This window comes from Lissotriton vulgaris, chromosome 1_1 (genome assembly GCF_964263255.1).
Source record: "Lissotriton vulgaris chromosome 1_1, aLisVul1.2, whole genome shotgun sequence".
Classification (NCBI taxonomy): domain Eukaryota; kingdom Metazoa; phylum Chordata; class Amphibia; order Caudata; family Salamandridae; genus Lissotriton; species Lissotriton vulgaris.
In genome coordinates this window covers 842,409,435-842,424,750 of record NC_141685.1, presented here as the reverse complement: position 1 = coordinate 842,424,750, position 15,316 = coordinate 842,409,435, and the positions used below count along the sequence as shown (strand labels likewise).

The window sequence follows — 15,316 nt, the reverse complement described above, 5'->3', positions numbered from 1 at the left end:
ATGCAGATGATGAACACATAAACATTGTTTTGTGGCGGTAAAACCTCCAGGAACGTTTCACGAGCACCTCTGTACATGAACGACCACACAAAAACCAGACAACCCCCCCCCCCCCCATCCCCCTCGAGAAACAAGGGGTGACCTGAATGCACTGCTCGTGGTACTAACTAGTAAAGAACGCCCTTGTTATGTGTTCAATTCCCCCGTAGACGCGGCCTGGAGTACAGTGGGCGGGGCTTGCTGGTCCAGTGCAGTTTGGGTGAGCGCTGAACAGGCCTGTTGTTGGCACAGCAAAGGCAGTGAGATATAGGATTGTGAAACAGTATAAAAGTGTCCTCGAGACTATGTGGGGAACGCACACCTGAGAACCAAAATGACAAGTCAATCCCAGGGCATCCAGCAGCTTTTGCAAGCTGAGAAACGCGCCAAAGACAAACTAGAAGAGGCCAAAAAACGTAAGTGATATTTTTTTGAAAAAAATTCGAGCATTTGTTCTAGTTTTTCATTCACAGCTCTCCGTTGACTACCTCCACCTAACACGGCAAAGACCTCAGTTTACTGCAGTGGTTTTCTATTTCATTTCTGTGTTCCTAAAGTATCTCTAAGTGCCACGAAGTAGTGGAATGAGGACAAGCTCTACCTATATTCTATATATGAGGACAAAATGCAGACACATTGGAGGTTCTGTGCAGAGAATTGCATGCCATGTCATATATTTTATGCTGTAAGCATTATCCGGGGATTTCACCCAAAGAAACTTAAATGCACGGTTGTTTGTGGAACGGGCGCAAAATTGCTGTGAGGCAACGAGCCACAAGCCCCTTGTGTGACGAGGGTCGTACCGTGGACACGTTTTGGACCGCATGAAGGGTCGCCGCAGCTCAGGAAGGAGGTGGAAAATGTATCCCGACCCGCACGGTGGTCTGTATCCTGGGCTTTAAGTGGGCCGGGTCTCAGACCCGGTTGTAATTTACAACGGGTAGTGAAACGGGTCCCTTTTTGGCCCTGGATGCATGTCCTTAAACTTTTCATGCAAAACACTGATCACTTTCTGAACAATGAGTGTAAAAACGTGAAGGTAATCCATGTCGTTCCTGTTTGCATTACACGTGCTTTGCTAATCTTACATTCCGTATGAGTGTTTGTTTTTTACTCAGGCAGCAAATTACTCTTGTCTGCGGCATAATTTGAAATGAGGCACATCCAGGTGTTTATAAAGGGGCACAATTGTGTTGTGGCAGTGGTCACTGTGCCAGTTGCAGTTGTGATTCTGTATAAATGTGTGAATAGGGTAACACTCTGCGCGAATTTTAGCGTCTGTGTTTAATTATTTAGCCCCTCCCCCTTTTCAGGGACCCCCCACACTTTTTTCTTCCCACTTAAAACCCTGTCTATATCTGCCCCTTTCTTTCTGATACTGTGCATGTACCCACTACCAGAGTACCTGCCTGCTGGCTTTTGAGAAGTGTCAGTACTCTTCAATGTAAAGTTTTGCACCAGTGCTGTGAAGTGTATTTACTTTCCATATCAAAATCCCATCCTCTAATAGAGCATAACCTCGCATTGGCCCTCCCCACCCAACCAGAGGCCTAAACTGAAATGATAGGGCGCCTTTGCAGCCCTCTGCACAGGGACGTTTAGGATTTTGGGGGCCCTGGGCCAAACGTATTTTGGGGGCCCCGCTCAGATCAGCTTTTCATTTATGATCCAGTTTCAGCTCTTTCTTGCCCTCTTTGGCCAGGTCACTGACAGTGTACTGGCACACTGGTCCAAATTCTAAATGTGTTCACATTTAAATATTCATCATGTGTGTTTCCAATGCTGTAACATGGTAGCAGCTCACTAATGTTACTGCAGAAAACCCCTGTGACACCCTCTTATTTCTCATACTGAGATCCTGCTTGGATCTAAAAAAAACTTTTTTATGGATGTTGCATGAAAAATAAACACATTTGTCAGCAAAATGTTGGATTAGAGTCTCACACATCACCCACGTTAAAAATAAATTAAGAGAACACGCTGTTTGGAACAATCTGTTTCAAAATGATTCCATTTTGTCAGGGCAAGACTGTCTGCAGAACAGAGCTGGCTCTGTCAGGGTGGGGCCCTGAAATACTTGGGCCTTGGCAGGGTTTTAAGTGGGCCGGGTTTCATCGGGTCTGAGCACTGCCCGTTTTTTCAAGGGGGCCTCGAAACGGGTCTCTATCGGGCTCTCTTTTGTGCCCTGGCACAGGCGGCCCATGCACATCCAGGTGACGGAAGGCACATCGATGTGCGCGTGCTCACACTGCTCACTTCTCAATAGTGGAGAAGTTACGGCATGACGTCATGCCAGGTGAGCGTTGCAGGGGAAGGGAAATCCTTTAAAGAGGGTAATTTTCTCTCTGGATTTCCCTTCTCTTTTTGATACTCAGGACAGCAACATAGTCGTGGTGTCCCCAGGGCTTTAAGTGGAAGCTTTTTCAATATTATATACCAGCCATAGTTGATGCTTATTTATCGTCTGCAACTAACAACCATTGACAAAGCCAATAGTCCTGACTTGTAGGTATGATGTTACTTTGGTGTATCATATCTGGATGCAATGACAGAAACAGCAAAAGACAAGGTGGGTGGCACACAATGCTAAACACAGATTTGTTTGGCTTGTGTTTTTAAGCTATGCCCTTAATTACATTGGCCACGCCCCAATATGAGACCCCCGCAGTTTTTTCATCCTTTTTCATCCCACTTAAAGACCTGGGCCCTGGGCCAGAGTCCACTTTGACCATGCCTTAAATCGTCTTTACCCCTGCACCTGTATTCGTCCCAAAAGCAAGTCAGAAATCCGTTAGCACAAGTCCAGTAATCACAGTCAAGGGAGCAGAGCATAGCCCTGCACCATGAACACAAGTGGGAGTGAGTGGCAAACAAAGGGAACGTCGTTCCTATGCTTGATTTATTTTATATAAACACTTCCTATACTTTTTCTAAAAAGTAAAAATGCCCACGTAAACTAAATCCTTACATTGGCCTGCCCGAGGCTAAGGGGGAAAGAGGCTTGTCTCACAGCCGAGGATAGAGGATGGACCACTGAAGGAGAAACCAGGATCCCCCTTCTCAGAAAGAGGCCTTCTATCTGCTTTAATCAGTACAATTGATTAGCTCGGTGAAGACAGGCATTTAAATACCCCAACCAAGCTTTCCCCTCCTTCGTTTGGACTGGCTTGGCAGCGCAGCTCTGTGCAAGACTTTTTATTACACATTTTTTTAAAATATGTGTATGTATACTGGGCTTTGGCTCCACCCAGAGGATTATTTCTGTCCTTGAGTGGAAATGGGGACCCAAAAGCAGATGTGGCAAAAATTGTCAAACCATCTCAACTCAATTACTTCCTCGCACTCGGAACCGGCTCGAGGGCAGTGCAACTAATTCCACAGCACCGTATAGTGACTTCGAGTGGGGGCGCCTTGTTGGCAAGTATATCAATAAAGTTAAAAAAGCACCAGCTGCCATGTTCCTTGCTGCTAGCAATTATCAAGCAACTATAATAATGTCAAGATAACTCTGGTGATTAATGCTATTGAGTTTTGTCTAGTGGAAGTTTTGACTCAGTGTAAGGTAGCCCAGAGGGTTAATGTGCCTGCTGCAAAGAACGTGTACCATGCAGTTAACAAAGTGCATATTCTATAAATAGGCCAGTAGACTACTATTTTTGTCAGAGAGACCCTTTTGTTATTTTCAGTTAAAATGCTAACATAGAACAGTGAGCTATTAACTGTCATCAAAGAGCTGTAAGTAAACTGTAAGATATATATTCGAGGGTTATGATTTTCACCCCAGTCTTTCATTATCCTAATGTTAGAAAAAGGGTTTGGATAGAAATCAATTCTGATTATTAAAGAGAACCCCCAACCATGTTACTACATTTTAAATCCTGATTTTGTTATTCTCCAGACCAAGTACTCTTAACCCCTTCACTGCGGCGGCTATTCCGCCGCAGTGCTAAGGAGGCGGGGCGGAAATACGGCGAGCGCATGCTGGTGACCGAACCGCTCCGTCACCAGCATCGGTTGCTCTGTGCTTATGACGGAGCGGTTCCGTCATGGCCCCGCCCGCTCAATTGAACGCTCAGCACAGGCGCGGAATTCGCACCGCGCAGGAGCGTTGGGCGGGCCATGACGGAACCGCTCCATCATCAGCACAGCGCCACCGCAGCTGATGACGGAGCGGTTCTGTCATCAGCAGGGGAGGGGTTAAACTATCCCACCTACCAGTATGGATGACATGTGGCTCCTACACCTTGTAGTTCTCTGCCTTATGTAAATTTTCCTATATACTGATTTACACACATATGATTGATTGTCTCTGTGTAATGTGTGTGGGATGTAAAGTGCTCTGACACCCTTCACTGGTATGAGTGGTGCTATAAAACTATCAAATGCTTCAGAAAGAGAGTAGTTATGGAGACTTGAGGGGCACTGTTGAAGGGTAGTAGTGAGGGAATCTGTGACAGAGGTGGTCATTGCGGGGGCGCCAACAAAAATTGTAGCACAGGGCGCCACCAGCGCAAACACTAGCCCTGCTTGCACTATAACGCTCTTTCAATTATCCATTCTCTTTCTCTCCTGCTTTCTCTCCTTCTCCTATCTCTTTCTGCATACCTACCTCCCTCTTCTCCCTCTCCTGGAGTCCCCCACACACTGACTGCTGCAATTGACCTCAGCGAGCTGAATTAGAGGCTGCAGCCCTGGGCTTTCAAAGCCGACCTCCAATCACCCCAGTCCACCAGGGAAATGCCAATGGAAAAAAAAGGTGAGCTAGGCTCAGTTTCTCTCTCACATATTTTTGTGTAATTTCTTGATTTTACTTCTCAAAAGTACTCTTAATAACCAAACATTAAGGGCCTCATGCACAAAGATTCAAAAATAGAAATTGTAGATTGCGACTAATAATGTTTGCAATTTGCAACTTCTTATTTGGAAAGTAGTAAAATAGATTCCATAAAAGCGGTTGCGATTTGCGCACCAACTTCTACCAAATACATTGGTATTTTGCAAAACGACCTATGTACTGCTAGGCGGGTTCACAAAATACAGAATCTTTGTGGGTTGCAATTCGACCTACCTCATCAATGTAGATGAGGTAGGTTGCATATTGTGACCCGCTACGACTGGCCGAAATCACAGGAATGGTGGCCTGCTTGGGTCATTAGGCCACCATGTCTGTGATTGCTTTTAAATAAAATAATCTCTTTAATTTAATGCATCCTGTTTTCCTTAAAGGAAAACGAGACACGTTTTAAAAAAAATTAAACGTTACACACACCTATGAGTATGCCGTGGGCGATGGCCTCACTCCTAAAAAACGTTTTGTCAACATTCACAATGCTTAAAGGATCCCTGACGCCATTAACATGTTTGTTGAAAATTCAGAATCAATATGACTTCCTAAAACCATTTAATGATTCAAAAAACCTTGACTACATCGTTACGTGGTTTAGTACATTACAGAAGGTGTTTTAGAGGTCACAAGCCCTCAGATTTACCAAATAGCAATAAATATAAACAATGTTGTGAAGTGTATAAAGGTCCAAGCGGGGGGCGATTGTCCGAGGGTAAATCAGTACAGGTGACAATACTTTCCATAGCTCGGGGTTCGTCTTAGAACTCATTATCTGATCTGGTCAGTGACAATCTGATTTACTCATTGAAAACAGCAAAATGGCTTAAATTGATTGTAATCTACTCACATATTCATTCTGAATGTGAATTCCAGATTTCACATTTAATTCAACCACTAAAATGGTTTGTGGTTTGAAAGTGTGTCTTAAACAAAAAAGTTAATTGTGCCACTCATGTTTCATAAGCACTATGTGGCATGGCAGCTGGCCCAAACAATACACACTCTGCTTTCCCAATGGTCAGACTGGCCTGTAGGGCAATCCGGCAGTGCCTGAAGGGCTAGTCTGACAGATCGGTTCATGTGCGGTTTTCTGGCTGTTTGTGGGCTTCTGTTACAGTCTGGTTGCCATATTTTTTACTGTTGATTTCTCTGATATTACCACAAACATTGCCAACAGCAAGCACAAATACATACACTCTCTCAAACCTTGCAAGGCCGCTGTACAGTGTGTATTTACAAGTTTAAAATTTCCATGATTTGCAAATGTGAGCCACTTTATTATGCATCAAATACACTAATGGGGTCCACTCTTAATTGGTGCCCGGGCCTATTTTCTGTCCTAGTCTGACTCTGCCCTTCCCTAGCCGTTTGATGAGAGTGAGCAAAGGCAGCTGCTGCTGAGAAATCTTTGAAACCAAATATCACATTTTGAAACAGGGTGGGTTGTCTCAGTCTTTCACTTTTTAAAGGTTGTTGAAATGTGTACCATTGAATGAGGTAAAAAAAAAATGGGCTCACTATGTTATTAACGCACATTTAAGATAGAATGCTCCAACCCCGCCTCCAAGATCCAGAAATGTGACTAACTTTGCACCTGTGTTTCTAATACTAAATTTGCCAAATTGTTTAGTTCCATCAATGAAAATGGCAGTTTTCAAAGCTCTATACTTATCAGTCATAAAATTTAGAGCCAGTTAATGTTCTCAGCAATAACGGGATATGGAGTGAACAGTACAATTCCCTGTACGTTTCCTATGAAAAATAAATGTTTTCTTATTTTGGATTGCTTGTTAGTGATAAAAAATGAGTGAATGCCATAAATATTGCTTACAGGCAAGGGCTATGCCACTTCTCTTCAGCTGTTTGTTACATTCCCAGAACAACTTCTTCCATTTTGCTCTTCTCCAATGTCTCTAAACTCCTTGAAGTGTACACACACATGCACACCAAGGTAGGGAACCCTGCACAAACTCCACTGGAAGCCCGTATGCCAAGTTGTAGGCACCCAAGCTGAACCCACTGGCGCCTGTCACACATTTGGGCAGTCACTGACAGAGATAAGGACAGAGGCTTCTACCCATGTTCACAGCCCATCTCGAACAGATTGTGCCAAGCACCGTTTCCATGTGCACAAGGCCCTGAATCCATACTAATATAATAAAGAGAGAGCCCAAACCTTTGAGGCGGGTAATCTCAGGAACCACAGCACCAATAACAACACCCAATGCAGCGTTGGAAAGGGCAGTTGGACGGGGGTGGCAGAGCGGTCCTGATTCTACTGGACCTCTCTGCCGCCTACGATACGGTGCCCCATGCCTTGCTTATTGCAAGACTGGGAGCCATTGGCATTTCAGGGCTGTCCCTTGACTGGTTGTCATCGTTTTTGAGTGATAGAACTCAGCAGGTCTGGATGCCCCCTTACTCTTCGGCCCCGAAGAGACTGACAACTGGAGTTCCGCAGGGGTCTACGTTAAGCCCTTTATTGTTTAACGTCTATATGACCCCCTTACTCTATCTGGCGGAACAGCTGGGAGCCAAGATAATGGCCTACGCAGACGACACACAGCTGCTTTTCACCTGGCCTAAGGGTGTGTCTGATCCATCAGCAGTCCAGCATTGTTTGTCGGAAGTATTTCGGTGGCTTGCACAAGTCCAACTTAAGTGCAACGAAGACAAGTCTGAGGTTCTGTTTTTTGGCTCTTTCCCTGACAACTTCAAGGACCAGATTTGGCCCCCGGACCTGCCCTGCCCTAGTGCGATGGGAGGCCCAGCTAAGAACCTGGGGGTATGGTTCGGTCAGGACCTTAAGTTCTCGGACCATATTAAAAAATTGACTGGCATCTGCTTCGGTACCCTGCGAGCCTTGAGAAGATTTTTCCCTCTCCTTCCCAGGGCAGCCAAGGAGACTGTCCTTCGAGCCCTGATCTTGTCTCGGCTCGATTATGCTAATGCCTTATTTAGTGGCTTGCCTGGGTACATGGTTCATCGCCTTCAGGTGATACAAAACGCTGCAGTACGTCTGCTCTTCTCTCTTCCCAGGAGGTCGAGCGTGCAGAGCCATTTACGAAGCCTGCATTGGCTCCCAGTGCCACACCGAATCTTGTTTAAAATTCTCGTGTTGGCGTTTAGAGCAGCTCATGGCCAGGGACCGACGTATTTGCAGAAACGGTTCTCATTCTACACTCCCAACCGTGCCCTACGATCGGCCAACCAATGGCAATTGGCCATTCCCAAATACAAATACGCCCGACTGGGTGGCCAATCAATTTCAGTTAAGGCAGCTTCTACTTGGAATGCCCTCCCCCTGTTCCTCAGAGCCTCTACGACCATTACTGTTTTTAAGAAAGAACTTAAGACTTATCTGTTTAACGTTCCACTCTAACAGACTTGTTCTTGATCTATCACTCTTGCTGTTAAATTACTCACCGCGCCAGGATACCCCGTGGTAATAGAGCACGCTATAAAAGTTTTAATAATAATAATAATAATAATAGTTGCAGCAGAAGGACATAGGCTATGCAGATGCCCACCATATACATTTAAAAGGTAAAAGAACCGTGCCAGCAAAGTAGTCTCTTGTGGGCGTGTCTGTGTTGTGCTGTGGGCGTGTGCTGGGGGCGTGACAAACGCTGGGGGCGTGTGGTACGTTCCGTGCTTCATGCCATGTCTCATATCGTGTGCTGTGGGCATGTGCTGGGGGCGTGGGCGTGCGTGGGATTACGGAAAAAAAAACGAACGTTGTGCCCAATATTTCAATGTTTTTTCTTCCCAGGTTCTGTACATTCCAGCTCTGGGTGTCCACCCTGCTCCCTTTAAATACCCCTGCACCCCATAATCAAAACACACCCTTTCTCCTTAAAATACCCCAACACCCTTAAACACTAACCCATCTAAACCCTATAAATATACCCTGTACCCCAAAACCCAAACCCATCCCTAAACCCTTAAAATACCCCTGTACCCCAAAACCCAAACCTAGCCCTGAACCCTATAAATACCCCTGTACCTCAAAACCCAAGCCTACCCCTGAACCCTAAAAATACCCCTGTACACCAAAACCCAAACCTAGCCCTGAACCCTAAAATACCCCTGTACCCCAAAACCCAAACCTAGCCCTGAACCCTTAAAATACCCCTGTACCCCAAAACCCAAACCTACCCCTGAACCCTAAAAATACCCCTGTACCCCAAAACCCAAACCTAGCCCTCAACCATAAAAATAGCCCTGTACCCCAAAACCCAAACCTACCCCTGAATCCTAAAATACCCCTGTACCCCAAAACCCAAACCTAGCCCTGAACCCTAAAAATACCCCTGTACCCCAAAACCAAAACCTAGCCCTGAACCCTTAAAATACCCCTGTACCCCAAAACCCATACCTATCCCTAAACCCTAAAACTACCACTGTAGCCCATAACCCAAAACGATATCTGAACCCTTAAAATACCCAAACACCCCAAAACATATACCTCAGTACCCCAAAACATATACCCCTATACCCATACTTACCTTATCCAAACATTAAAAAAACATGCTTTTACCATTCATGCATTCACAACGAATTTCGTTGTAAATGTATGCGTGGTAAAAGAATATAAAAATGTAATGCCATGCGTTATAATGGCATTGCGGAGTCATGGTACTTTCGTAATGAAAGTATGCGGAGTGATGGTATGCAGAAAGAAAGTTGCAGAATAATGGGTGTTTACCCTCCCCCGGTAAGTACATTGGTGGCACGGCAGCCCACATCTCCAGCAAAATACTCATATTTTTTCACCACCGATTTGAAAAATGCACAGGTCTCTCTTATTGATGGCGAGCACCGACATACACTTTTAGACACACCTCCTGCCACAAGTTCTAAAATTGTTAACTTTAGAGCTGGGGAGCTACGTTCTAATCTCGGCATCAGCTCAACATCCTATGATTCCAGGCAAATCGCTTTGTCTCCCCGTGCCTCCCACAAATCAATGTGTTCTTCTGTAATGTAAATTGTGCTCATGCCATGTTGTCGAGTTCGTGCTATATAATATTGCAAGGAAAAATAAAGTAGGGAAACTCGAGTTCACACACTACTGAACGCGCACTCTTAAGTGCATCAGCAGTGCACTGTGAATCGGAGCGTTTCACAGGCCTGTCACAGATAAGAAATGCTATCAAAACGAAATCCTACAAAATAATATACTACTGGCCGGCAGCAATTCATACCCGGACAACGTTGGGAGGGGCTGCTAGTATATATATATATATATATATATATATATATATATATATATATATATATATATATATATATAATATATATATATATGTATATACAGCCTAGCGCTGTGAAGTGGCTCTGAGGCACCATTTGATCAGCATTACAGAAAACTGAAGTCATTGTGAATTTGATGGAGAGGAACAGGGATGGCCTTGCTTAATGGGATGATTTTTTCCCCGAGTGTAAAAGTCTGAGACCAGAAGCATGATTAACACCAAGAGAATTCTGGTGTCCATCACACTACTGGTCTCGGCGGTGGAGACCAGTTGTGGGCTGTGTTCTGGTCTATACTTGCGTTATTTTGAGGCACTTACCAAATTCATCTGCCTGTAATTGATGCAAAAATGTCATTTGGGAACTGCTCCCAAATATGTGTTGTGTTATGTTATTTCCACTATTTATACATATTGTACAATTGTAACTTTCATCTTGCTGCTAGTGCGTGGGGGGCTAGTGTTCGTGTTTTTTAAAAATTACTGATTTGCACTATTGATTTTAAAATTGTGAATGTGCGCTACCTATTTAATTGAAACGCTAACGCGGTGTCCGTCTGTCAGAGTGGGCCCGCGTGTAGGTTAGCGTTCTAGTTGTTGCGCTTCCCCCAGCCCACACTTCCTACTTAAACCGGATGCAGCATCTGCGCACCGGTAATTGTGACCTTTCATCTTGCTGCTAGTGTGTGGGTGGCTTGTGTTCGTGTTTTTTAAAAATTACTGATTTTCACTATTGATTTTAAAATTGTGAATGTGCGCTACCTATTTAATTGAAACGCTAACGCGGTGTCCGTCTGTCAGAGCGGGCCCGCCTGTAGGTTAGCGGTCCAGTTGTTGCTCTTACCCCAGCCCACACTTCCTACTTAAACCGGATGCAGCGACCACGTATGGTCCGCGCCGGCGGCGCACCAAAGGCAAGCCCGGGAGCGTCCAGCGGCAGCCATGCTGCCCGTTCCTTGCCAGAGGAGCAAGGAGGTTGGAGGGCTTTAGTAGAAAGGATTTGGTGGCGTTGGACAACGCTAAGTGCACGGGTGGGGATCAGTGGGCAGTCCTTCAGAGCCTTTCTAGGACATGCCCCACTTGCCAGTTCTCCTTTCACACCAAGGAGACAGTTTCTGTCTCTAGAATTGGGAGAGAGAGCAGAATTCGGGCTGCACTTATTAATTTGTGCTCTATGGTTAAACATGCCCTTGATATCCATGAACTCCTTTCAAATGAACACGTAGATGTGTTATTTATAACTGAAACCTGGCTTAATGAATCTTGAGCCCGGTGGTTGAGCTTGCTATCCCTTTGGGATATAAAATTACAAGAGCTGACCGCGAAACCGGGAGAGGGTGCGGGATTGTAGTGGTGTTCAGGGCCTCTTGGGTCTTTTCCAGCGAGGTTTCAGTGGGGTTAGTGGAGGGGGAGGTGCTCGACTTCTCCATTGCCATATTGCCCCACTACACACTGGGCGGCACATTGGTCTACAGGTCCCCTGGCCTCCCTGGAGCATTCCTGAAAGCCCTGGATGAAGTCATTGTTACACGGGCCCTTTGTTTTCCAAACTTCCTCCTTCTGGGTGATTTAACATTCATTTAGACTTTCTGGAGGCTACTGGTTCCAGGGAACTAATGGACCTGTTTAATCTGGCACATCTAACCCAGTGGATAAAGTCTCCCTCGCATAAGGGGGGACATATAATCGACTTGGTATGTTCCAACTTTGCCGTGCCTGCTTCTGACCCCCTTCAAGTCACCTGGTCAGATCATTATTTGGTCAAGGTTTTTTGGACCTTAGGGAAATTCCAGTCATTGATAGTCTTGGCCCAGAATAAACCAGGTCTGAAGATTGGCATTCTGGCCCTCTCCAAGGCTCTCTCAAGGAGCGGTTCATAGCTTTTCCACCTGGATCAGCCAAGGAGCTGGCTTGGTGTTAAAATCCCTTTCCATCAGGTGACCAAGACTCATTCCATCTAAACCATGGTACCCAGGCACTCTTAGAGACCTCAAACTGGGCTGTAAAACACTGGAACGGTGTTGGCGTCTGGAGTATTGTCCCTTGGACAAAAATGCTCTTTGCAAAGCCCAGAGGGACTACTATGCAGCCATTAGGAGGCGAAAAGCAGTTTCTATGTGGAGCGGATTGCTAAATCTAACAACAATGGCAAGGAGATCTTCCCCATTGTAAGAAGCTTTTTGGCACCCAGCGCTAAACAAACGGCCCTCCTTGTATCATCACAATGGTGTGAGGAGTTGTCCTCTTTCTTTGTGGAAAAAATACAGAATATCCAAGACAGTCTTGGGTCAGACTCCCTGGTACAGAGGGATTCGTTTCCTCCACCCCTTCTAGCCCCCACTCTATCTTCTCCTCCATTTATGAACTTTGTGCCCATTGCCGGATTGGATACCCTGGCCATCCTCAAATCTCTTAAGTTGGGGTCCCCAACTGACCATTGTCCGGCCAGAGTGCTGGCTAGACTCGCGGAGGTGTTTATCCAGAGGTCAATAAGATTTTCAATCTATCCTTACTGACCGCTGCTGTGACTTTGAGTTGGAAACAGGCTAAGCTCCTACCACTCTTAAAAAAACATTCCTTACACCCATCCAAACTTGCTAGCTATTGTCCAATATCTCTGTTACCAGCACTGACAAAGGTCTCGGAGAAGGTGGTCTTACGACAGCTTGAGGCCTATGTGGAAACATCTGGTCTTCTCCATCTGGCGCAATCGTGTTTTCGGGCAACACGTAGTACCAAGACCGCACTGGTGGAAATGGCTGAGGCGATTAGGGAGTGCCTGGACGCGGGCGGTAGAGCTGCCTTTATTTTACTTGACCTCTCTGCCGCCTTCGATACGGTGCTGCACCAATTACACCTTGCCCGACTCTCAAACATTGGCATTGTTGGTTCCGCCTGGGACTGGTTGAAATCCTTTTTGGAAGAGCGTACCCAGAAGGTGGGGATGCCTCCTTTTTCATTGACTGCCAAGCAAATTTCCACTGGAGTCCCTCAGGGTTCTACTTTGAGCCCGCTGCTTTTTAATATTTATCTGACTCCTCTGATTTTTCTGGCTGAGGAACTGGGTGTAAAAATAATCGTATATGCTGATGACACCCAGCTCCTATTAACCTGGAAGGACTCCGACCTGTCGACAGAAATTGCCCAGAACTGTCTTACGTCTATGTTTAAGTGGCTGGCTCATGCCCAACTGAAATGCAATGAGGACAAGTTAGAGGTTCGTCTATATGGTTAGTTTCCGCCTGCCTTCAGAGAAATTTTATGGCCTCCAGACTTCCCTCGACCTAATTCAGAGGGTGAACCAGCAAAGAACTTGGGAGTCTGGTTCGGTGAAGACCCTTCGGTGCAAATTAAGAAACTCAACGGAGTTTGCTTTGGCACCCTTAAGTCACTAAGAAGGTTCTTCCCCTTGCTTCCGAGGCCGGCCAAAGAAATGGTCATTTGTGCTCTCATTCTTTCCCGCATCGACTATGTCAATGCTGTGTAAATGGGCATCACTGGATATCTGCAGAAAAAACTTCAGACCATACAGAATGCCGCAGCTAGACTTCTGTTTAACATCTCTGGAAGGACTAGCGTAAAACAGCATCTAAGCAATCTACATTGGCTTCCTATAGCCCAGAGAGTGCAATTTAAAGCTCTTACTCTGGCACATAGAGCCCTGCATGATCTTGACCAATGTATATCAGGAAGCGTTTTTCTTTCTATGTCCCTAATACATTGTTGCGCTCAACCACCCAACGACGGATGGCGATCTCACGTTTCTGTAGAACGCAGCTGGGGGGGCCAGTCTCTTTCCGTCAAAGCAGCTATGGCATGGAACTCCCTGCTTCTCGAATTATGGAACACTCAGGACCTCAGACGTTTTGAAAAGCAACTTAAAACCTTCCTCTTTAAGCAGCCATTTTAAATTCTTCACTCCGCCAGGTCACTGTTATTTTGCGCGCCAGGACACTCTTGAGTATTTGAGCGCAGTATAAATCCATTATAAAATAACATATTGCACACCGGCAAATACCTTGTCCCTTCTCTGTTTTTGAACGAGGTAGTACGCTGCTCCATTTAGCCAATGAGTGATCTTCTGTGGAGGTGTCCATGGACCGACCTGGTAGAATATGGGACCAGTGATGAGCTTTTGGATGTTGAGTCTTTCCTTTGGTTGTCTTCAGCAGGATGTCTTCAGCTGTATCAGAATTTACTTACTAAGCTGTGATTATGCATTTTTGCACTTGTGGCATTTTCCGCATAATTGTGGATTTGCTGCATTTGCCACAATAGCCATCATGTCCAGGGGAAATTTGCTGATTTTAACAAAACAAAATGAGTTTCTATCTCAAACAGATTGAAGGTTACTAAAAGCGTGGCAACACGTATTGCTGCTTCATTGAAGGCCCTTCTTAAAGGTTCACTGGTCACCTTCCTGTTGGTTATTGCTATATTTCGCAGATAAACTGATAATAATAAGGTGAAACCTAAACCCTGCCAGAGGCTACAGAACCGTTTGAAAATACATTGAGCGCGGATCTCATACGTTTTTTGTATGCAAGGGCTTGCCTTGCACACTATTTTCATGCAGCCAACTGCTCCGGCATAATACCCACTGGAACTCTAAAATCTTTCACTCTGGTGGGGTTTTAGAATATTGAGAAGGAACAATGCAGGCCACACAATAGCATTACCAGGATATCCAAAATGTCAACCGGTAAGTATATATTTTTTATAGTTTACTCCACATTTACATACCATGATGATATACAAATCTTCAAGGTACGTAGATGTGGAGTTAAGAATAGTAAATCCATACCTCCCTCTGTGCACTTATCTTCTCGACTTTTTGGTCCTCAAATATTTGGTCACAATGTTGAGTGACCTTGATGTTCCCTCCCAAATATTCCATTCTACAATCTTGTCTCATGGAAGAAAAGTAGAAATATTACCTTTCCCTACTCTACTCCCCAAAGGGCTGCAGGCAACATGGCTGGAATGTGTCTATTTATTTTGGCACACTAGGACACATGTCTAATCAACTAGCTTACACCCCAGTTTGCTTGGCTTACGTTAGACAGATAGTGCTGTGATCTGCACAAATCTATCAGTTGTTTGCATAGAGTAGTAAGAAGAAGTGTAGGGGAAAAGTAGCTCACGGGGAAAGTATGTAAAGAGGATATGTTTTGGG

At 45.2% G+C, this 15,316-nt stretch overlaps 1 protein-coding gene across 1 annotated transcript in view; it reads left to right on the top strand.

Moving 5' to 3' along the window:
• Positions 1–224: 224 nt before the first annotated feature.
• ATP6V1G3 (ATPase H+ transporting V1 subunit G3) overlaps positions 225–15,316 on the top strand; it is a 39,567-nt gene continuing 24,475 nt past the window's right edge. The window contains exon 1 of the mRNA XM_086957654.1: positions 225–455. Within this exon, the coding sequence (XP_086813780.1) occupies positions 374–455 (82 nt within the window). The 5' untranslated portion in view covers positions 225–373. The remainder of the gene's footprint in view (positions 456–15,316) is intronic.